This window comes from Manis javanica, chromosome 7 (assembly GCF_040802235.1).
Source record: "Manis javanica isolate MJ-LG chromosome 7, MJ_LKY, whole genome shotgun sequence".
NCBI lineage: Eukaryota > Metazoa > Chordata > Mammalia > Pholidota > Manidae > Manis > Manis javanica.
In genome coordinates this window covers 84,139,307-84,163,900 of record NC_133162.1, presented here as the reverse complement: position 1 = coordinate 84,163,900, position 24,594 = coordinate 84,139,307, and the positions used below count along the sequence as shown (strand labels likewise).

Genomic DNA, 24,594 nt, shown 5'->3' with positions numbered 1-24,594 from the left:
TTGTGCCCACTGAGAAGGTTCTAGTAATGAGGTTGGGGTTATCTATTTTGATATTTATGAAAGTAAGCTATTATATAGGAAACACGTGCTATGTTAAAAAAGGAGAAACAGACAAAGCAAAAAGTTTGTTTTTTATTATGCTTGATTAAGTTTGTTTTTTGATTAATCATAGTACATCAAGTTCACTACATTGTTTCAAAGGGTGGAGCTGGACATGGGAGGGTGAAGAAAATTTATCTTAGTCATTGTAGGTTTTTTATTTTTATGGTGAGACATTTAACTTATTAGTAAATTGTACTTTTGCTAAAGAATAATCATGTACAGAAGTTTGCAGAAAACTGAAATCAATGGAAGCATGAAGGAATCCAGTGCAAAGTATTCTTCTGATACTGATATTGAAAAAAATAATCAAATATAAAGTGGGGTATTGTAAACGTTACGTGAATATCCACATAAAAAATCCCAGACAGACATCCTAGTGGATGCTGATTGAAACAAAAGTTGGAAATAGAACATTGTTGCAGATAAGTACATACTGATTTATAAAAAATGTATTCCTACCACCATAAATCAAAATATTTGTGTGTAATTGATTTAGGATTAAGTAAGTAGTTGTTACCTCTTTGCTCCATGAACGTGGAAACAGTGTGGGCTTGGGGGTGTTGCAAGTCAGTTTTTGCTTACTGACACATTTATTCTAATTCTGAAACATTTCTAGGAAGAATGCTTTTTTTTAATTGCTTTGTGGAAATAGGTAATGATTAAGAAGGAAAATGGTGAGATGTAACTGACAGGAAGTATTAAATTAAACAGAGCATCTAATGTTGCAAAGCTATGGGGAGGTCTGGGGCATTTCTCTCCTTTTGTCTCTTTAGCAGTGTAGGTGGGAACAGGCCCCATGTACATTCTAGGACAATGCAAGTGTGCCGGCTTGTCAAATAAGCATTTATTAAACCCTTGTGTATGGTGGTGTTATATTTTGATCAGGAGATACACTTGTAGTTTTACTTGGAAGCCAATAGCAGCAGTAAAAATAATTCATGCCTGCCTTTCAATATATAAATTCTACACATATCTTATTTTGAATTTGGCCTAACTATGCATGTTTTTGCTGTACAGCTTGTACTTTCTTCTATATAGCAGAGTTTATTTGCTGGGATAGCAGCATTATGCACTGAAGGAAAAGAAAATCTGGAATCTTGTAGAGGCTACGGCTTCTAACATCAAGTCTGCCACTGAATGCCTGGGAAAGTCACTTAATTCTCCGAATTCTGGCTTCTTCACTTGCAAAATGGTGATGATGAAACTTAGCATCAAAATTACTGTGATGAAGCAATGAGATAGTGAATTTGAATATGCTTTGAATTAAATAGCACTATACCAATAATAGCAATGATCATAATGCATGAAGTTCACCTTCTCTTATCTTTGGAAATAAATGCACCTAATAATTAATTAAATTCATAGATAATTTTTAAGCTACATTATAGCCAATTTAACTTAAGTTCCTTTTCCAGTAAGTTTTTATATGGAGCTACAAAAAAGGGGCTAACTGTATTGTTACAATTTCACATTCATTCGGTAATCAACGTTTTCAGTGTTCATCTCTATGGACTTAGCAGATAGAGGAAACCACTGGGAAGAGAGGACACATTACACAATGATTTTTGTTCCTAGAAAATTAGTGGGAAAAACAAACCAAACACTTGCGGATTTGTATGAGAAGATTATAAAACAGAAAATAAGTACGTAAGTGTTATAGTTTAGGTTAGAAATGCTGAAAGATGTTCCAGTGGGTATAGGATGGTTAATTATTTTCTCGCTTTTGCACTGTAGTTGATTATTATGTGGATGGATTCAAGGACCTGTATGGTGCTTAGTGAGAAGGATCTAGAAAAAGTGAAGGGTTAAGAAGTGAGTTATAGTAAAAGGATTCTGGAATAGACAGGGGCAACAAGGATTCAAGAATCCACATATTGAACTTGAATAATTAAAAATGGGCCATGTTTGTACATACTTATTTTGGTAGCATAGAGCTGTAAGTGTGAGGTGGGGCCATCACATAACCTCCTAAAATCCAGTTTCTTTATCTGCAGCATGGGGGTAATAAAGAAGCTAGCTCCCAGACATGTTAAAAGGATTAAATACATTTATCCAAACAAGACCCTTTGCTTTATTGAATGGCACATATAAAAATTGCTTAGTAAGTTGCTATCATTATTTAACTAGGAGATTAGTGCCTATTACAGATGATTAAGGAAACTGCAGATACTTAACCAGAAGAGAAAGTTGGGATGGGAGCCGTAAAGGGAATATTATTGCTGATTTTAAATAAAGGTCTATCATGTGAAAGCAAGGTTCATATTCTGAGAAGATGCTGGTGTGGTAAAAAATAAGTAAGAATGTGGATGAAAACAGATGAGTTAAAACTACTTACAAAAAATAAGCATTTCCTCAACACAGAGAAGACAAGTAGTGATTCTACAGCATCTTCCTACGCTGATGGACAGTGACTGTAATGGGGTTTGTTGGGGGGACTTGGTGATGGGAGGAGTCTAGTAAACATAATGTTCCTCATGTAATTATAGATTAATATTAAAATAAAATAAAATAAAATAAGCATTTCCTGTCATTGATTTTGTAACTTTTCAGTCATTAGTGTCTATTGACCTTTGATCTGTTTTTCATTGACTAAAAGTGATGGTTAAGCTAAGGGAAAACTATCTATGCATGTGCCACTTTAATAAAGCTTATGACTCTTGGGATGCTAAATTGATTCAGACTGATTTAAAGGACTAATTTTCCCTCTGTTTCTCATGGACAGAGGAGGCATTGTGCTGGGCACCAGGAGCCCAGCTCCCCTGGGATTGCTCTGCCCTCCTCTGCTTTATAGGTTAAACCTCGGAACATGATTTCGTAAGGATAAATGGTCAGATCTCTAGAAATGGCTACAAACCACTCGGCCAAAAAAATGTTTCTTCTCATCTTACTGTTTCTTCTAATATGAAATGATACCTTCATCCTCTTTTTGGCAATATCCAAAAGTAAAGACAATTCCTTTGCCCCTATTGGAACCACTTATTTTTTTCTTATAAGGAAGCCTAGTTTAGCAAAGCAGCTTAAATATAAGAGAAATGCACAATTTAAAGTAGAGAAAACATGGCCAAGTAGGTATTAATGACTGTGAATCTATTTCAAACTAAATAACGGTAAAGCATACATAACAATTTTTGCTTGTGTTAGAAAAATACAGAATCACTTGTGTATGCACAGAAGTTTTCAATCCATGGATGAGACTGCTTACGCTGGAAACATTGATTTTTTTTTTTACTAATTTTCTGTGGATTGGGTCACCTATAGAAACAGATTCTTTAAAATCCATGAAAATATTACCAAGCAAACAACTGTTTGAAGGTAGATTAGGAAAAGCAGAACCCCACAATCTAGAGAGTGATGAAAAATACTTATAAGAAAGCTACTCTGGGGTTCATCAAAATTTGCATCTCTGCATTTCTGGTAAGAAATATAAGGTGTTTTGCTTGTATGTTTAATTGCTGAATTGCACAAACATGTTGATAACTAAAAAAGATCACCATCATAAATATTCTGCAATTATTGTATCAATATTGTATCAACCAATATATTTTTGATTTATTTATCTTGACCCTATTTTTTCTCTCTGTAGTTCAGGTTATAGAATCCTAGAATATTATACTTTGAAAGTGCATCTATTCTATGCCCCTCATTTTTTCTCAGGAGAAAAAAAATGAAGCCTAAGGGGTGATATGTCTTGTTTAGTTGTGTTCCCTGTCGCTGCCTGACAATTTGTCCAGAATGGTGCTTCACAGGAGCCCAAGTGCCCGACATTTACTAGGAGAGAAATAAATGAGTGAATAAATGTGTCAGATAAGAACTGAATTCAGATAGTCTTCAACATTTTATGTTATGGACTCCAGCAATCTGCTAAAAACTTACTCATTGTCATCACAATGTTTTAAAATGCATGGAATACATATATATAGCATTACTAAGGAAACAAAATATCAAAGTGGAGTCCTGGTTAAGAACTCCTGAGAAGCGATTTATACTATCTTCCTTATTTCTGAGATTTTTGTGCTTCTATCATGTAATGTCTTGTTACTCAAAACATGGTTCTTGGATCAGTGACCTGGGGTGTTCCCCCTTCCCCCACCCGAACCTCCTGAATTTGAATCTGCGTTTTTGGCAAGAGCCTCAGATAATCCCCGTTTTATGAGGACTTGACAGTCACTAAAGTAAGGGCTGAGGTAATAGGGGGAAGCAGATGGCTTCCCAAAGCTCCACACTGCTGCCGGGGGGTTGACGCCGGGTTAGTGCACAAATTCTGGAATGGCTACATATTTCAGCCTAAGGCCAACCTTGCTTTTAACCTCTGACATCAGGTTTTGCTTTAAGGGCAACACATCTTTAGTTACAGTAATTAAAACTATTACTGCATTCTGAATATTTAATACCACAGGCCTGACTTTCTTACTCAGGATTCCCTCTGCTGTTTAAACAGCAAATGTAAATGGAATGCCTAGTCATGCCTAGTTAGCCGAATAGTCATACCTAGAGAATAATCTTTAGAAGAGTGGACATCATCATTTAGATAACTTCATGTGGTATAATATCTTAAGGACATTTTTTTGGACTTTCTCCCATAGACTGATATTTTCATAATTTTATGGCTGTCACATATAATTGATCTTTTGGCTTACATATAATATAAAAATTCCATTTTGACCATCCTCCTCCATTATTTTTTCACTGCAGAAGTTCCTTAATGCCTACATCATAAAGTCCTTGATCTGGTGCCCGCCTTGCCTACAGGCCTGTCTGTCACACTGTCTCTGAGTATCTGCTGTAAGCCACAAAGATGGAACTCCCTTCACGTTCTGTATGACTGGGCACTGTTGTCTCTTCAGCATACTGTTTCTTTGACAGAGCTTCTTAGAGGGCCTGGGAGGCCTAGGCCACTTCCAGTCTTAGGGTTTCTGGTGTATTAAAAATGAAAGTTTCCAAACCAGTTCACAAAATTTGGTATGTTTTGAATATTTATATGTAGCACATTAACATTATTGATACACATACCCACATTCAGGGTATGTACAAACTAATTTGGAGACAGCATCTCCATAGATATGGCTCCTCAAGCCCCTCATTCTAGGGGAAAAGAGAACACTTTAGTCAACTGAACTGCAGCAGCGTTATTGTACTGGGCCTTGAGGACAGGTGGTATTTCCACAGGACAGACGAGATCTTACCTGTCCTCAAGGCCCAGTACAGTAATGTGCTTCAGTTCGGTTGACTGAAGTGTTCTCTTTTTTCAATTCCTACAGCACTTTGATTACAATTCACCTAACATTTGAAAAATGCCGACTTACGGTGTTCTGTGTATATATTTCACCTTTTCTCCTAGAGTATAGCACCCTTGAGGTGGGGAATGTGCCCTGTTAATATTTAGTATGATGCCTTATATATAACATATTTAGTGAACCATGGTAATTCAAATGATGGTAATCTATTTATTTATTATAATATGGCATGAACTTGCACTTGAATTCAAAAGTAAAAATATAAGCATTGGTATTTTGAACTATATACTTGTAGTTTGGTAAAATCCATATGGTTTAATGTTTGTTTGTTTTTTTAATGTGTGTGCCTTATTTTGGTTCAGGTCATTGCAATAGGAAAATTTATGGAATAACTTAAAATATTTTTAGGTTCATGGTACTTTGATTTTAAAGTTTTGATTGGATTCTCCACATTTTTGTTTATTGAATAACAATGCTAGATACTTGGGAAATGGTTGTGAATCCATGTCAGATTGTTTACAAGAGGGAGAAAGAAAAATAATTACACATATGATGAGTACTACGAAGGAAAAAATATTTTTATTATTTGTGGAAGCAGATGGCATATTATTACTTGTAAATGGTTAAAGAATTTTAACATATCAGGGAAGAAATTCAATAAAGAAATCAAAACTGGGATTTTATATAAGAATGATAGGCTGACATGTAGAAGGGATTATAAAAAGGCAGACAATTGATGGAGATGAGAAGAGGGGTAAGGGCAAGTTATTGCTGAATCTAAACCACCAACTGGTAGTAAACTCTTACTTGTACTGGTTGGAAAAATTATCTGTAACTACATATATGTCAGGTGTCAAAAATTTCTTTAGTTTTGCTTTGAAGAGAAAGATAATGAATATCTGTTTTTGCTGGTGACTTAAGAGTAGTATATTTAAGTAAGAGACCTTAAGGTGTTGAGAGGACTGTGGAGTATATACCACTGTGACGACTTCATGCTGTGATTGCTCTTCATCTAACTAGGAGGGTCAGATTTCTGAGAAAGTTCTAGTATAGTTAAAAGTCCTCAAAAGTTTAGTCTGTCATCAGCATTGGAAAAGTGTTACAGAAACATTACCAGAATATTGTTGATGTTCACTGAGATGATTCCAATGGAAAACAGGTGGTTGTTTTATGGCTATTTGAAATTCTAGAGGCAGCCAAGTAGTGCTTAGTAAGATATGCAAGTCTTTTGACTCCACTCATAGTTTTCTTTTTCTTATCATTTGAGAACTTATGTATTGTGTCTCTAAAAGATGTGAAATATGACATTATTTTAATAATTTCTAGTTTGAGAAGGAAAATCTGAAATTTGTGATACTTGAATTTTGGAGGAAATTTGTTGTCCTGGCTTTAGATACCTACTGGGAATATCGCCATCTCATGGCTATTATGTCAAATTACAGATAAAAGTTCCTAAAGGATCCCATAAAACTAAGACATTGCTTCAGTAGATTTCATCCACTTCATTGTCCAAAAAAAAGTCATGAGAACTTAATTATAATTTCAGTGGTAAGTGCTCATTATATATACATTTTTATCCATCAATAGAACCTTAAAACAAAATTTTCTATATTAACAGATTTATTTTAGTATATTTGTGCATTTTCTGATCACTGGCTTAAGTTTGTGACACTTAGAATGAAGCTGAGAAATACCTAAAGCTAAATAGAATGTTTTTTCTACTCATCTCTTAATTTTCAAGTGATAGACGTGAAATAAATGCACTCTGTGGGTATTTCCAAATCTGCAATGTTAAGTTTGATTTGCCAGAAGCACTAACATATTAAGACGTACCAAGAGCCTGAAATGATGCCTCATTTTGCCTCTACTGCAGCACTTGTCTTACGGCAACGGTAGCTTGCACGTGGACGCTGCTTTCCAGCAGACCCTCTGGAGCGTGGCCCCAATCAGCTCAGGAAGTGAAGCAGCCCAAGGTAAGAACGTCACTTCAATGAGAGGGCCTGTCCTTTAAGCGCAGTTGACAATCACCTTTAGAACTGTGCTAATGAGCTTCTTGTTAATTAGAGCTTTTTGTGTCAAAATAGTCTGTAAAAAAGATACGTGACATTTAAGAATCTCAGTTAAATTGCTAAATTGCACTTTTAAGTGACATTTGTATTAAGATTTGTCTTTCCTTATATATATGCACTTGTCAGCTTTAGCCTATTTGTGTGTTTCATGTCTAACTTTCTGGGGGTTACCTTCACCAGTGTTTGGCTTTAGGGAGTTGCTCAGTTAGGTTGATTTCAAGATGGGTGACCAAGAGCTGGATCATAGCAGTACTTTTGCCTCAGGATTTCCTAGGAAATATCTGAGTTTTTTTTGATTATTCTCACTTATCTAGGTTCAAATCTGAGTCTGTCCATGCTTGTATGTTTAAGAGAGGATTTTGAGATCAAAGTCATGTATTTTAGTGGGGACACCACCAACTGTGGGGCTCAGGAACCTGGGGCTTAGGGGTGGCAGGCACATGGCATTACCCATCCCTGTGATTTTGGCCAGGTCTCTAAACCTCACTGGAGTTCCTTTCTCTGTCTGTGAAAATAGAAGATGGGACCAGATGATCTGTCTAGCTATTAACATCTGACCATGACATTTCCAGTGACTGCGTTTCACTCCTCACAGGGTATTTGATTGGTGGTGATGTGCTCAGGTTGCTGCATGGACACATGGACGAATGCCTCACGGTCCCTTCAGGAGAACATGGCGAAGAGCAGCGGAGGTTGGTGCTTGAGCCCAGTGCTTTGAGTCTTGTGTTTTCTGGCCATAATAGAATTTTGTATACAAGTATATGTCTATTAAAGCCATTAGCCTATTAGAAAGAGGGCCACTAACATTCATCTGTCCACAAAAGTGATCCATTTATCGTTCTCCTTAGACATCTTCACTTATGTTTTTATTGCCTATCAGTAGAGTTGCTGAAATTTTTTGAATAATTAAAACATGGTCAGAACCATTGAGTTAAGTAAACTGAGTGAGAGGTATGAACACATTAAACGAAACAACTTGAAGCTTCATTGAATGTCCATTAATTTTGGTTAATTCCCTTTCTTGGAATGGTTAGTTTCAAATTCAGAGTCAGAGTTGTCAAACTGCTTAAAAGTTCAGGAGCCTTTTCTATTACCTCCTATTTGCTGACATAGAATAAAGTTGACCAGTTTCCCTGACATTTCATGTGGCCATCATACCTCTTTCATGTTAATATAATATGGCATTGGACCAAGATTGAAGGAGGCTGGGTCACTGGGAAAAGTGCACAAATGACACAGAACCATAAACATTTTAGGATGATTTGAATGTTCTGCTTTGCCGCACAAATTAATGGACAACTATAGGGAGTGGAATATATGAATAAGAAGTTACTGTGAGAGAAGGCATTTGTCTGGATGATTTAGTACATTTTAAGTGTTTTAATAGATATTTCTCATAAAATTAACATTACATAGTAAAATAATATATAGTACAATATGTAGCATATTAACACTTAGGTACTATTATGTAATACATACTTTTGTCATTGTAACTATTATGTAATACATACTTTTGTCATTTAAAGAAAAATGTAGGAAATGTTTGAAAAGTTAATAATTGTTTAAATAGCTGTTTAACCTTGGGAAAATTCTCATTGAGGCCTGGTACTAGTCTTACCTTTCTCACCAGGATTATGGTGAAGACTGAAATATAGAGCCTCGAAAAATTCCCTAAACTAGAAATGCTACTTTGAGTAGTTTAGGAAGAAAACAGTGGTGGTATTTTAGGGTTTGTGTGAAAGGTGAGAGGGAATCAAAAGGCAGTTGGTTTGAGGAATTAATTCCACACAGAAAAATAAACATGAGCCTCAAAAGGATGGCTCTGTGCTTGGGAAAGGGAGGCATTCCAGAGTGAACAGGGGCAGGGTAGAGTTCAAGGTGGAAATTCCACAAGAGACAGTGTCTGGTCAGCTTTGGAAGGGCCCCCAGGGCCATTCCCTTGTGTGGCTGGCTTTTTTTTTTTCATATCATTAATATACAATCATATGAGCAACACTGTGGTTACTAGATTCTCCCCATTATCAAGACCCCACCACATAACCCATCACAGTCACTGTGCATCAGCGTAGTAAGATGCTATAGAGTCACTACTTGTCTTCTCTGTGTTATACTGCCTTCCCCGTGCACATCCCTACATTATGTGTGCTAATCGTAATGTCCTTTATTCCCCTTATTCTTCTCTTCCTTCCCACCCTCCCCAGTCCCTTTCCCTTTGGCAACTGTTAGTCCATTCTTGGGTTCTGTGATTCTGCTGCTGTTTTCATTCAGGTTTTGCTTTGTTCTTATGCTCCACAGATGAGTGAAATCACTTGGTACTTGTCTTTCTCCGCCTGGCTTATTGCACTGAGCATAATACCCTCTAGCTCCATCCATGTTGTTGCAAATGGTAGGATTTGTTTTCTTCTTATGGCTGAATAATATTCCATTGTGTATATGTACCACATCTTCTTTATCCATTCATCTACTGATGGACACTTAGGTTGCTTCCATTTCTTGGCTATTGTAAATGGTGCTGTGATAAACATGGGGTGCATATGTCTTTTTCCAGCTGGGCTCCTGCATTCTTAGGGTAACTTCCTAGGAATAGATTTCCTGGGTCAAATGGTATTTCTATTTTGAGTTTTTTGAGGAACCTCCATACTGCTTTCCACAATGGTTGAGCTAGTTTACATTCCCACCATCAGTGTAGGAGGGTTCCCATCCACATTCTTGCCAGCATTTGTTGTTCCTAGTCTTTTCTATGTTGACCATCCTAACTGGTGTGAGGTGATATCTCATTGTGGTTTTAATTTGCATTTCTCTGATAATTAGCAATGTGGAGCATCTTTTCATGTACCTGTTGACCGTCTGAATTTCTTCTTTGGAGAAGTGTCTGTTCATATCCTCCACCCATTTTTTTTTTTGAGACGGCATCTCTCATATTTATTGATCAAATGGTTGTTAACAGCAATAAAATTCTGTATAGGGGACTCAATGCACAGTCATTAATCAACCGCAAGCCTATTTCTCAACAGTCTCCAATCTTCTGAAGCATAACAAACAAGTTCTTACATGGTGAACAAGTTCTTACATAGTGAATAAGTTCTTACATGGTGAACAGTGCAAGGGCATCATATCACAGAAACTTTCAGTTTTGATCACGCATCATGAACTATAAACAATCAAATCAGATGTGATTATTCGTTTGATTTTTATACTTGATTTATATGTGAATCCCATATTTCTCCCTAATTATTATTATTATTATTTTAATACAATGCTGAAGTGATAGGTAGATGCAAGATAAAGGTAGAAAACATGATTTAGTGCTGTAAGAGGCAAATGTAGATGATCAGGTGTGTGCCTATAGACTAAGTATTAATCCAAGCTAGACAAGGGCAACAAAACATCCACGGATGCAGAAGATTTCTCTCAAAACAGTGGGGGTGAGGTTCTAAGCCTCACCTTCGTTGATCCCCAATTTCTCACCTGATGGCCCCCCTGTGACTGTGCCTGTCTTAGGTTGTTCCTCCCTTGAAGAATCTTACCCGTCTCTGGCTAACCAGGCATCTTCCGGGGCCATACAGGGAAATGTAAAGTTGGTAAGTGAGAGAGAAGCAATATTGTTTGAAAAGGTTAGCTTTTTACTTCTTTGCAGATTTATGCCCTGTGGCTTCTATGCCCAGCATTTGTCTTGAGGTATCTTTACCACTTGGAAGAATTATGATACTCGGTAATTTTCTATATGAGGCACTAATTCTACTAAAGGGTTGTAATTAGGAAGGAAGAAGAAAAGCTATAGAAGTAGCAGACGGAAGAAAACATGGGAAGATTGATTATTTCTTTGACATATCTTCTTGTAGAGTAACATAAGCATGTATAGGTTTTAAACTACTAATTAAATTGTGCACACACATTAACATAATAGGAATACAGCTACATAACAAAAACAGACCTACAATTACCAGCCATATCCAGTGAAACCAAGAAAACCAGTTAGGTACCCTAGGCATTTGTGAGAACTTATCAGTGATATAATGGATATTGTCTAACTGAATTTGAATAGTTTGAGAAAAATCAGACAAATTAAAACAGCACATTCCTGGGAACTGTTCACATCCCATATGTTCTTTTAGCAGTAGATAGTCTATAGTCACATGATTTTGGAGCACTGCAACTTGCACTTCTCCTAATTCTTGGTTGAGTTCTGACAGTATAGATCCAGTCAAATTTGTTGTTTTATTGTATGCACAGGCCAGCTTAGATATCTCCTTCTTCATTGCAATGGCAAGTCCAGGAACTGGTGGGATGAATGCAGCTACAACTGCAGCAGCGCCAGGATATTTGTTGAAGTTTTTTGATGTTCATCTTCTGGAATGACTCTTCCAGAGGATGTTGACGTTGGAAGTTCTTCTTCATATCATATTTTAATTCATTTTCTGTGTAGCCAAATTAGGCTTTGATCCTCTGTTAGTCCTTTCATGGGTTCTGTGATTCTGCTGCTGTTTTGTTCCTTCAGTTTTTCCTTTGTTTTTATACTCCACAGATGAGTGAAATCATTTGGTATTTCTCTTTTTCCGCTTGGCTTATGTCACTGAGCATAATACACTCTAGCTCCATCCATGTTGTTGCAAATGGTAGGATTTGTTTTCTTCTTATGGCTGAATAATATTCCATTATGTATATGTACCACAACTTCTTTATCCATTCATCTACTGGTGGACACTTAGGTTGCTTCCAATTCTTGGCTATTGTAAATAGTGCTGCAATAAACATACGGGTGCATCTGTCTTTTTCAAACTGGAGTGCTGCATTCTTAGGGTAAATTCCTAGGAGTGGAATTCCTGGCTCAAATAGTAAGTCTATTTTGAGCATTTTGAGGAACCTCCATACAGCTTTCCACAATGGTTGAACTAATTTACATTCCCACCAGCAGTGTAGGAAGGTTCCCCTTTCTCCACAACCCCACCAACATTTGTTGTTGTTGTTTGTGTTTTGGATGGCAGCCATCCTTATTGGTGTGAGGTGATATCTCATTGTGGTTTTAATTTGCATTTCTCTAATAATTAGTGATGTGGAGAATCTTTTCATGTGTCTGTTGGCCATCTGAATTTCTTTTTAGGAGAACTGTCTGTTCAGTTCCTCTGCCCATTTTTTAATTGGATTATTTGTTTTTTGTTTGTTGAGTTGGATAAGCTCTTTATATATTTTGGATGTCAAGCCTTTATCGGATCTGTCATTTACAAATATATTCTCCCATACTGTAGGGTACCTTTTTGTTCTGTTGATGGTGTCTTTTGCTGTACAGAAGCTTTTCAGCTTAATATAGTTCCACTTGTTTATTTTTGCCTTTGTTTTCCTTGCCCGGGGAGATATGTTGAAGAAGAGGTCACTCATGTGTATGTCTAAGAGATTTTTGCCTAAGTTTTTTTCGAAGAGTTTTATGGTTTCATGACTTGCATTCAGGTCTTTAATCCATTTCTAATTTACTTTTGTGTATGAGGTTAGAGAATGGTCCAGTTTCATTCTCTTAAGTATAGCTGTCCAGTTTTGCCAGCACCATCTGTTGAAGAGACTTTCATTTCCCCACTGTATGTCTATGGCTCCTTTATCAAATATTAATTGACCATATATGTTTGGGTTAATGTCTGGAGTCTCTAATCTGTTCCACTGTTCTGTGGCTCTGTTCTTGTGCAAGTACCAAAAAATCTTGATTACTGTGGCTTTGTAGTAGAGCTTGAAGTTGGGGAGTGAGATACACCCACTTTATTCTTCTTTCTCAGGATTGCTTTGGCTATTCGGGGTCTCTGGTGTTTCCATATGAATTTTTGATCTATTTGTTCCAGTTCGTTGAAGAATGTTGCTGGTATTTTGATAGGAATTGCATCAAATCTGTATATTGCTTTGGGCAGGATGGACATTGTGATGATATTATTTCTTACTATCCAAGAGCATGGGATGAGTTTCCATTTGTTAGTGTCCACTTTAATTTCTCTTAAGAGTGTCTTTTAGTTTTCAGGGTATAGCTCTTTCACTTCTTTGGTTATGTTCATTCCTAGGTATTTTATTGTTTTTGATGCAATTGTGAATGGAGTTGTTTTCCTGATTTCTCTTTCTATTGGTTCATTGTTAGTGTATAGGAAAGCCACAGATTTCTGTGTGTTAATTTTGTATCCTGCAACTTTGCTGTATTCTGATATCAGTTCTAGTAGTTTTGGAGTGGAGTCTTTAGGGTTTTTTTTATATACAATATCATGTCATCTATAAATAGTGACAGTTTAACTTCTTCTTTCCCAACCTGGATTCCTTGTATTTCTTTGTTTTGTCTAATTGCCATGGCTAGGACCTCCAGTACTATGTTGAATAACAGTGGGGAGAGTGGGCATCCCTGTCATGTTCCCTATCTCAGAGGAAAAGGTTTCGGTTTCTCGCTGTTCAGTATGATGTTGGCTGTGGGTTTATCATATATGGCCTTTATTATGTTGAGGTGCTTGCCCTCTATACCCATTTTGTTGAGAGTTTTTATCATGAATGGATTTTGAATTTTGTCAAATGCTTTTTCAGCATCTATGGAGATGATGTTGTTTTTGTCCTTTTTTTTGATGTGGTGGATGATGTTGATGGATTTTCTAATGTTGTACCATCTTTGCATCCTTGGGATGAATCCCACTTGGTCATGATGTATGATCCTTTTGATATATTTTTGAATTAGGTTTGTTAATATTTTATTGAGTTTTTTTGCATCTACATTCATCAGGGATATTGGTCTGTAATTTTCTTCTTTGATGGGGTCTTTGCCTGGTATTGGTATTAGGTGATGTTGGCTTCATACAATGAGTATGGGAGTATTCCGTCCTCTTCTATATTTTGGAAAACTTTAAGGAGAATGGGTATTATGTCTTTTCTGTATATCTGATAAATTGCCGAGGTAAATCCATCTGGCCTGGGGGTTTTGTTCTTGGCTAGTTTTTTGATTACCATTTCAATTTCATTGCTCGTAATTGGTTTCTTTAACTTTTGTGTTTCTTCCTTGGTCAGTCTTGGAAGGTTGTATTTTTGTGGGAAGTTGTCCATTTCTTCTAGGTTTTCCAGCTTGTTAGCATATAGATTTTCATAGTAGTCTTTAATAATTCTTTGTATTTCTGTGGAGTTTGTCATGATTTTTCCATTCTCATTTCTGATTCTGTTGATGTGTGTTGATTCTCTTTTTCTCTTAATAAGTTTGGCTAGAGGCTTATCTATTTTGCTTAATTTCTCAAAGAACCAGCTCTTGGTTTCATTGATTTTTGCTGTTTTATTCTTCTCACTTTTGTTTATTTCTTCTCTAATCTTTATTATGTCCCTCCTTCTGCTGACTTTAGGCCTCATTTGTTCTTCTTTTTCCAGTTTTGATAATTGTGATGTTAGACTACTCATTTGGGATTGTTCTTCCTTCTTTAAGTGTGCCTGGATCGCTATATACTTTCCTCTTAAGACTGCTTTCGCTGCGTCCCACAGAAGTTGCAGCTTTTTGTTGTTGTTGTCATTTGTTTCCATATATCCTTGATCTCTCTTTTAATTTGTTCGTTGATCCATTGATTGTTTAGGAGCGTGTTGTTAAGCCTCCATGTGTTTGTGAGCCTTTTTGTTTTCTTTGTAGAATTTATTTCTATTCTTATACCTTTGTGGTCTGAAAAGTTGGTTGGTAGAATTTCAATCTTTTAGAATTTACTGAGGCTCTTTTTGTGGGCTAGTATGTGATCTATTCTGGAGAATGTTCCATTTACACTTGAGAAGAATTTGTATGCTATTGCTTTTGAATGTAGTGTTCTACAGATGTCTATTAGGTCCATCTGTGCTAGTGTGTTTTCAGTGCCTCTGTGTCCTTACTTATTTTCTGCCCAGTGGATCTATCTTTTGGGGTGAGTGGCGTGTTGAAGTCTCCTAAAATGAATGCATTGCATTCTATTTCCCCCTTTAGTTCTGTGAGTATTTGTTTCACATATGCTGGTGCTCCTGTGTTGGGTGCATATATATTTATAATGGTTATATCCTCTTGTTGGACTGAGCCCTTTATCATTATGTAATGTCCTTCTTTATCTCTTGTTACCTTCTTTGTTTTGAAGTCTATTTTGTCTGACACTAGTACTGCAATCCCTGCTTTCTTCTCTCTGTTGTTTGCCTGAAATATGTTTTTCCATCCCTTGACTTTTAGTCTGTGCATGTCTTTGTGTTTGTGAGTTTCTTGTAAGCAGCATATAGATGGGTCTTGCTTTTTTATGCATTCTGTTACTCTGTGTCTTTTTTTGGTGCATTCTGTCCGTTTACATTTAGGGTGACTATTGAAAGATATGTACTTATTGCTATTGCCGGCTTTAGATTCATGGTTACCAAAAGTTCAAGGTTAGCTTCTTTAGTATCTTACTGCCTATCTTAGCTCGCTTATTGAGCTGTTATATACACCTGTCTGGAGATTCTTTTCTTCTCCCCCTTCTTATTCCTCCTCCTCCTTTCTTTATATGTTGGTTGTTTTATTCTGTGCTCTTTTGTGTTTCCTTTAACTGCTTTTAGTGGGTAGTTGATTTTATTTTTTGTTTTAATTAGTATTTGGTTGGTTTGCTTTCTTTGCTGTGATTTTATTTTCTCTGGTGACATCTGTTTAGTCCTTGGAGTGCTCCTGTCTAGAACAGTCCCTCTAAAATACCCTGTAGAGGTGGTTTTTGGGAAGCAAATTCCCTCAACTTTTGCTTGTCTGGGAATTGTTTAATCCCTTCTTCATATTTAAATGATAATCATGCTGGATACAGTATCCTTGGTTAAAGGCCCTTCTGTTTCATTACATTCAATATATCATGCCATTCTCTACTGGCCTGTACGGTTTCTGTTGAGAAGTCTGATGATAGCCTGATGGGTTTTCCTTTATAGGTGACCTTTTTCTCTCTAGTTGCCTTTAAAACTCTTTCCTTGTCCTTGGTCTTTGCCATTTTAATTATTATGTGTCTTGGTGTTGTCCTCCTTGTGTCCTTTCTTTTGGGAGTTCTGTGTATTTCTGTGGTCTGTTCAATTAGTTCCTTCCCCAGTTTGGGGAGTTTTTCAGCAATTATTTCTTCAAAGACACTTTCTATCCCTTTTTCTCTCTCTTCTTATTCTGGACCCCTATAATACAGACAGTGTTCCTTTTGGATTGGTCACACAGTTCTCTTAATATTGTTTCATTCCTGGATATCCTTTTATCTCTCTGTGTCAGCTTCTATGCATTCCTGTTCTCTGGTTTCTATTCCATCAATGGCCTCTTGCATCTTGTCCATTCTGCTTATAAATCCTTCCAGAGTTTGATTCACTTCTGTAATCTCTTTCGTGGCATCTGTAATCTTCCTCCGGACATCTGTAGTCTCCCTCCAGGCTTCTTCCCTTAGCTCTTGTATATTTCTCTGCATCTCCGTCAGCATGTTTATGATTTTTATTTTGAATTCTTTTTCAGGAAGATTGGTTAGGTCTGTCTCCTTCTCTGGTATTGTCTCTGTTATCTTTGTCTGCCTGTAATTTTGCCTTTTCATGGTGATAGAGATAGTTTGCAGAGCTGGCATGAGTGACGGCTGGAAGAACTTCCCTTCTTGTTGGTTTGTGGCCTTCTCCTCCTGAGAGAACAGCGACCTCTAGTGGCTTGTGCTGGGCAGCTGCATGCAGAATGGTCTTCTGATTCTTGCCCAGCTGCTATGGAGTTTATCTCCGCTGTTGCTGTGGGCTTGGCCTGCCTTGGGCTGCTGTTCTGATATGGTGGAGGTGCATTGGAGGGGGAATGGCTGGGAGGCTATTTGTCTCCATGAGGGGCCTCCGTGCTCCCTCTGCCCAGGGGGTTAGAGTGCCCAGAGTTTCCCAGATTCCCTGATGCTGGACTAAGTGTTCCAGGACACTTCTGTCCAGCGGTGGGGTCCCTGTCTCTTTAAGACTTCCAAAAAGCACTTGCTTTTCTTTGTCCCGGGTGTGCCATCTGCATCAACCCACTCACAGGTCTTACTGTTCTGTTTCCCTAGTTTCCAGCACCCCATTAATGCACTGTGTGTCTGCACTCTGTTGCGCATGGCTAGGGCTGGCTCTTTAGTAGTCCTGAGCTCCCTCTCCTTCCCTGCTCCAACTCCTCTCCTCTTGCCCGGAGCTGGGGTGTGGGGCGCTCGGTCCCGCCAGGCCAGGCCTTGTATCTTACCCCCTGCGCGAGGTGCTTGTTTCTCACAGGTGTGGATGTGGTCTGGCTGTTGTCCTGTGTCTTCTGGTTTCTCTTTTAGGAAGAGTTTTCTTTGTTGTGTTTTCAAAAATATATGTGGTTTTGGGAAGAGATTTCCGCTGCTCTACTCACTCCGCCATCTTCACTCCGCCCCCTCCTCCACCCATTCTTTAATAGGGTTATTTGCTTTTTGCGTATTGAGGTGTGTGAGTTCTTTATATATTTTAGATGTTAATCCCTTGTCAGATATGTCATTTACAAATATACTCTCCCATACCACTGGATGCCTTTTTCTTCTGCTGTGATGGTGTTCTTAGCTATACAGAAGGTTTTTAGCATGATGTAGTCCATTTGTTCGTTTTTTATTTTGTTTCCCTTGCCCAAGTAGATGCATTCAGGGAAAAGTTGAGCATGTTTATATTCAAGATATTTTGCCTTTGTTTTCTTCAAAGAATTTTATAGTTTCATGGGTTACATTCAGATCTTTGATCCATTTCAAGTTTACTTTTGTGTATGGGGCTAGACAATAATCCCATTTCATTCTCTTACATGTAGCTGTCCAGTTTTGCCAACACCGGTTGTTGAAGAGGCTGTCATTTCTCCATTTTGTATCCATGGCTCCTTTATTGTATATTAATTGACTGTATATGCTTGGGTTTATATCTGGGCTCTCTAGTCTGTTCCATTGGTCTATGGGTCTGTTCTTGTGCCAGTACCAAATTGTCTTGATTACTGTGGCTTTGTAGTAGAGCTTGAAGTCAGGGAGAATAATCCCTTCACTTTATTGTTTCTTCTCAGGATCACTTTGATTAGTTGGGGTCTTTTGTGATTCCCTATGAATTTTAGAACTATTTGCTCTAGTTCATTGAAGAATGCTGTTGATATTTGGTAGGGTTTGCATTGAATTTGTAGATTGCTTTAGACAGGATGGCCATTTTGACAATATTAATTATTCTTATCCATGAGCATGGGATGTGTTTCCATTTATTGATATCTTCTTTAATTTCTCTCATGAGTGTCTTGTAGTTTTCAGAGTATATACATCTTTCACTTCCTTAGTTAGGTTTATTCCTAAGTATTTTATTCTTTTTGATGCAACTGTAAATGGAATTGTTTTCCTGATTTCTCTTTCTGCTAGTTCATTGTTAGTGTATAGGAATGCAACAGATTTCTGTGTATTAATTTTGTATCCTGCCATTTTGTTGAGTTCAGATATTAGAGCTAGTAGTTTTGGAGTGGATTCTTTAGGGTTTTTTATGTATAATATCATGTCATCTGCAAACAGGGACAGTTTAACTTCTTCCTTGGTGATCTTGAAGCCTTTTATTTCTTTGTGTTTTCTGATTTCCATGGCTAGGGACTCCAGAACCATGTTGAAGAAGAGTGGGGAGGGTGGCATCCTTGTCTTGTTCCCAATCTTAAAGGAAAGGCTTTCAGCTTCTTGCTGTTAAGTATAATGTTGGCTATGGGTTTGTCATATATGGCCTTTATTATGTTGAGGTACTTGCACTCTATACCCATTTTGTTGACCTAGGCTGGCTTTTCCTGTGAGGTAATTAGGAGGGAGTGTGGGGATGTGGGGAAATAGATTGTTTTTTAAAAAAATCTCTCTGAAAAGCAAGAGGGGCTGATCAAATGTGGAGGAAGATTGTATCAGTGGAACCCACAGGAAGAATGCTGTGGTGGTGTTACTGTGACAGAAAGTGGCAACTTAACTAGGGAGTGGCCCCCAGAATGGAGAGGACTCCTGAGACCAGAGGCATTTCATGTCCCAATGATGGGGCTGGGGATGAAACATATGTTGATGTGCGAGGATCAATCCAATTAAAGGGAACCTGATGTTTCTGACTTGTGTGAAGGGACATGGCACTAAGGACTACAGGAGATGCTCATGATTGACATGAAGGACTGCATTAAATTTTGGACACTGGAGAGTACAGATGATCGAGGGAACACAAAGCAAGAAACTGGAATTTTTGAGTCTTTTAAGTTGGATGGTCCTCGGGTTGGATGCAAACCCCAAGCACATGGGGGAGACCATTGCAGGAACAGGGGTCTTGGTGGGAGGGCACAGCCATGCCCAGGGGATGTGTTTGCCCATTTGGCTATGGCTTCTAAAAGGCTGCCAAGCCCCATAGTTGGCTCACCAGGACGGAGGCTGATGTTATAATCCTGGAGAACACTGGTGTTTGGAGTGTGCATGTAGGAAGAAGAGTCAGCAATTTGAAAGTCTAAAGGGTCGCTAAGAGGAGAACCCGAGAAGTCAGTTGTGAGCGAAAGGAGGATTGGTGTGTAGATATGTTTGCTGTTGTTATATATTTATATAGACTTAGGCACAAAATGAGGCCTTTTCATAGTCCTTTGTGTCTTTAATTCTTGATTTGTTAAGCGAAACATGTAGACCAAGTGGTTCTTAGATACTGTCACTCTTTCTGCAGATGCTGTAGTGATTTGTAGTTTAAGGAATCGGCCCTAGAGCTACACCAACCTGCATCTGGGCCTTAGCTCTGCCACTTACTGGTTGCAGGATTTCAGGGACTTAATTTCCTAAAACATCATTATTCTCTGTAAAATGCAGCTTAAGTGTTAGCTGTACCTTCACAGAACTATTGTGAGGATTCAACTAGAAAATGAATGTAAAATACTTGGTGCATATTAAAAGATCGACACATTTTTGTGCTGGTGGTTATTATCATCATTGTTATTTAGACAGAAGAGCAGCATTTAGTCAGACAAGAGGGTCCCTCGCCATGTGGATGTAAGTAGGGTAGAGCATAGACTTTGGTGGAAGACATGCTCAACTACATCGAAGAAAATCCTCTGTTCTTTTGAATTAATGTAGTAGGTGTGTGGTGATGAAGAACTTCTCATTCTTGCCAAGGTTTAGAAGCCAGGAGTGCAAGAGCATAATACTTCAATAGTTGGATGGCTTCATTTTCAAAGGAGACTCTTCCTTGTCACCTAGGTCCCAGATGTCCTTAACTGAGTTCCCTGGCAGTGACTATAGTCTTCCACCTTGCCTGGGCATCAGCGAATCCTGATGCTAAATAGATGTTTTACAGAACACCTATCAAGCAGGTTTACTGCTGATTCTTTAGAATGCTGGTTATTACTGCAGAGGAAACTAGGGGAGGTTCCAGAGATCTTAATACTGCTTTGGACCCACTTGCCTTTGCATACCTGTTGATGCCTGCCTCCCACCACATTATTCTGATGTAATATTGATAAATTCTGCATCGAATCAATCTCAATAGGAATTCCAATGAACACATCACAGTTCTTTCTAGGTGGTAATGTCAGTAAGAATGTATCCATCCATTTGTGCCCTTTGCACAGCATGTTTACATAGGTGAAATTAGATTCAATGGCTGTCAGATCATGACTTGAGGAAGAAAATGAGTCCAAAATAGGCAGCAGGAATTTACAGGATGTTGCTTAAGAAAGAAGAGTCATATTTGTCTTGATTGCCTATGGGACTGAGATATTATTTGCATATAAAAATAGTAGTTCCTTAAAGTTTACATCTGTTGGGCACCTCATTATATCAAGTCCTGTAATTATTATTGTGTAGCAGTTTACCTCCCTCTGTTCTTACCTGGAATCATTTTGGTGTTTTAGGTAAACAGGGAGAAGGCTAGGACAGCAAATGTCGCAAGGGACACTTCTTTAGTTGCTCTGAATCGGTACTGGGGCAGAAACAGAATGATAATTTAAAAAATATATTTTGATTTAATTGAAAAAAAGAAAATCATTTAGCTTTTGGACAGTGCTTTGATATCTGGAGAAGATCCCTGGAAATAGGTAAAAATGTCTTTTCCCTCATTGGTCTTTGCTGTAATAATTATTATCTGGCTATCCTCATTAATTGCCTCCCATTGTTAAAGTTAAATAACTGACATCAATCAGGTTTGTGGAAATGATTAAGGAGATGGCCAGAAGTGACATTTACTTCTGGGTAACTTAAGAACACTTTGGTAATCAGGGCTCAGTTCCTAAATGGATTTGTCGATCTGCCCATGCCTCCTGCCACTGACAATTACTGGACATGGTAACTGATTATAGTGATTGAAAATGCAGTTCGGTGATGAGTTTCTGTAAATATAGGTACCTGTGGAATTATCTCTAACTGCCTCTTTACATTGAGATTTATATGAGTATATGGTTACCTATGCATTCTTATGAGAGTATTAATAAAACTCTTGAAATCAAGAGCACATAGTGTCCCATTCAATTAAGTGGAATTGTGTTGGAGAATGAGGTCTGTCAATGTTTAACTAAATGTATGTCCCCCCCCCCATTTCTGGCTCATATTGCTTGGATACGTTGAATTTTGATATGCCTGTGATATACAGCATCACTGTTGTTTTATTTTAAATTTCTTGATATTTTTCCAGGAAGACATATGGCTCTAAAATTACTGGTATACAGTTTGTCTAAACTATAATAAAAGTGGTAAAAATACCATCTACAGTATTACGAGCAGTTGGGAGAGAGGGAGAAAAACATTGAGCATTAGCTGTAGAATTATAATTTCTTAGTTCTTACTCAACCTCTTCCAATAGTGAGAAGGAATAAATCAAGGAGAAACAGGTCCTGGTACAAGGCAAGGGATTTGTCAGATTAAACATAGTGTCTTGATTATTCGTCAAATAAAGCTTACATTCTGAAGCCTTGAAATTTGATTACCAATATTTTTTTGGTCTCATTAATCTAAAATTACATGAAGAACACTGTGTTTACCAGACTCTCCCCCTCATCAAGTCCCCCGCAAACCCCCCACTACAGTCACTGTCCATCAGCATAGCAAGATGCTATATAATTACCACCTGTCTTCTCTGTGTTGTACAGCCCTCCCCATACCCCCCCAACAAAACTATACATGCTAATCATAATGCCCCCTTTCTTTTTCCCTGTCCTTATCCCTCCCTTCCCACCCATCCTCCCCAGTTCCTTTCCCTTTGGTAACTGTTAGTCCATTCTTGGATTCTGTGATTCTGCTGCTGTTATGTTCCTTCAGTTTTTCTTTGTTCTTATACTCCACGTATGAGTGAAATCATTTGGTACTTGTCTTTCTCTGCCTGGTTTATTTCACTGAGGATAATACCCTCTAGCTCCATCCATGTTGTTGCAAATGGTAGGATTTGTTTTCTTCTTATGGCTGAATAATATTCCATTGTGCATATGTACCTCATCTTCTTTATTCATTCATCTACTGATGGACACTTAGGTTGCTTCCATTTCTTGGCTATTGTAAATAGTGCTGTGATAAACATAGGGTTGTACCTGTTTTGTTCAAACTGGAGTGCTGCATTCTTAAGGTAAATTCCTAGAAGTGGAATTCCTGGGTCAAATGGCATTTCTATTTTGAGCATATTGAGGAACCTCCATACTGCTTTCTACAATGGTTGAACTAATTTACATTCCTACCAGCAGTGTAGGAGGGTTCCCCTTTCTCCACAACCTCACCAACATTTGTTGCTGTTTGTCTTTTGGATGGTAGCCATCCTTCCTGGTGTGAGGTGATATCTCACTGTGGTTTTAATTTGCATTTCTCTGATGACAAGCGATGTGGAGCATCTTTTCATGTGTCTGTTGGCCATCCGAATTTCTTCTTTGCAGAACTGTCTATTCAGCTCCTTTGCCCATTATTTAATTGGATTATTTGCTTTTAGTTTGTTGAGGTGTGTGAGCTCTTTATATATTTTGGATGTCAACCCTTTATCAGATCTGTCATTTATGAATATATTCTCCCATACTGTAGGATACCTTTTTGTTCTATTGATGGTGTCCTTTGCTGTACAGAAGCTTTTCAGCTTGATATAGTCCCACTTGTTCATTTTTGCTTTTGTTTCTCTTCCCCACGGAGATATGCTCAAGGAGAGCTCACACATGTTTATGTCTAAGAGATTTTTGCCTATGTTTTTTTCTACGAGTTTTATGGTTTCATGACTTATGTTCAAGTCTTTGATCCATTTTGAATTTACTTTTATGTGTGGGGTTAGACAGTGATCCAGTTTCATTCTCTTACATGTAGCTGTCCAGTTTTGTCAGCACCATCTTTTGAAGAGACTGTCATTTCCCCATTGTATGTCCATGGCTCCTTTATCATATATTAATTGGCCATATATGTTTGGGTTAATGTTTGGAGTCTCTATTTTGTTCCATTGGTCTGTGGCTCTGTTTTTGTGCCAGTACCAAATTGTCTTGATTACAGTGGCTTTGTAGTAGAGCTTGAAGTTGGGGAGTGAGATAACCACCACTTTATTCTTCCTTCTCAGGATTGCTTTAACTATTCTGTGTCTTTGGTGCACCCATATGAATTTTTCAACTATTTGTTCCAGTTCATTGAAGAATGCTGTAGATAATTTGATAGGGATTGCATCGAATCTGTACATTGTTTTGGGCAGGATGGCCATTTTGAGGATATTAATTCTTCCTTTCCAGGAGCATGGGATTGAATTTCCATTTGTTAGTGACCTCTTCAATTTCTCTTAAGAGCGTCTTATAGTTTTCAGGGTATAGATCTTACACTTCTTTGGTTAGGTTTATATGTAGGTATTTTATTCTTTTTGATGCTATTGTGAATGAAATTGTTTTTCTGATTCCTCTGTCTATTAGTTCATTGTTAGTGTATAGGAAAGCTACAAATTTCTGTGTGTTAATTTTGTATCTTGCAACTTTGTTGAATTCGATATTAGTTCTAGTGGTTTTGGAGTGAAGTCTTTAGGGTATTTTATGTACAATATCATGTCATCTGCAAATAGTGATAGTTTAACTTCTTCTTTACCAATCTGAATTCCTTGTATTTCTTTGTTTTGTCTAATTGCCGTGGCTAGGACCTCCAGTACTATGTTGAATAACAGTGGGGAGAGTGGGCATCCCTGTCATGTTCCCTATCTCAGAGGAAAAGGTTTCAGCTTCTTGCTGTTCAGTATGATGTTGGCTGTGGGTTTATCATATATGGCCTTTATTATGTTGAGGTACTTGCCCTCTATACCCATTTTGCTGA

At 37.8% G+C, this 24,594-nt stretch overlaps 1 protein-coding gene across 5 annotated transcripts in view; it reads left to right on the top strand.

Moving 5' to 3' along the window:
* The window catches only part of RYR2 (ryanodine receptor 2), an 894,209-nt gene that overhangs the window by 372,058 nt on the left and 497,557 nt on the right, over window positions 1-24,594 (top strand). For all 5 annotated transcript variants that reach the window (XM_073241246.1, XM_073241245.1, XM_073241243.1 and 2 more), the window contains exons 9-10: window positions 7,210-7,309; window positions 8,001-8,097. In XM_073241246.1, the coding sequence (XP_073097347.1) occupies window positions 7,210-7,309; window positions 8,001-8,097 (197 nt within the window). The remainder of the gene's footprint in view (window positions 1-7,209; window positions 7,310-8,000; window positions 8,098-24,594) is intronic.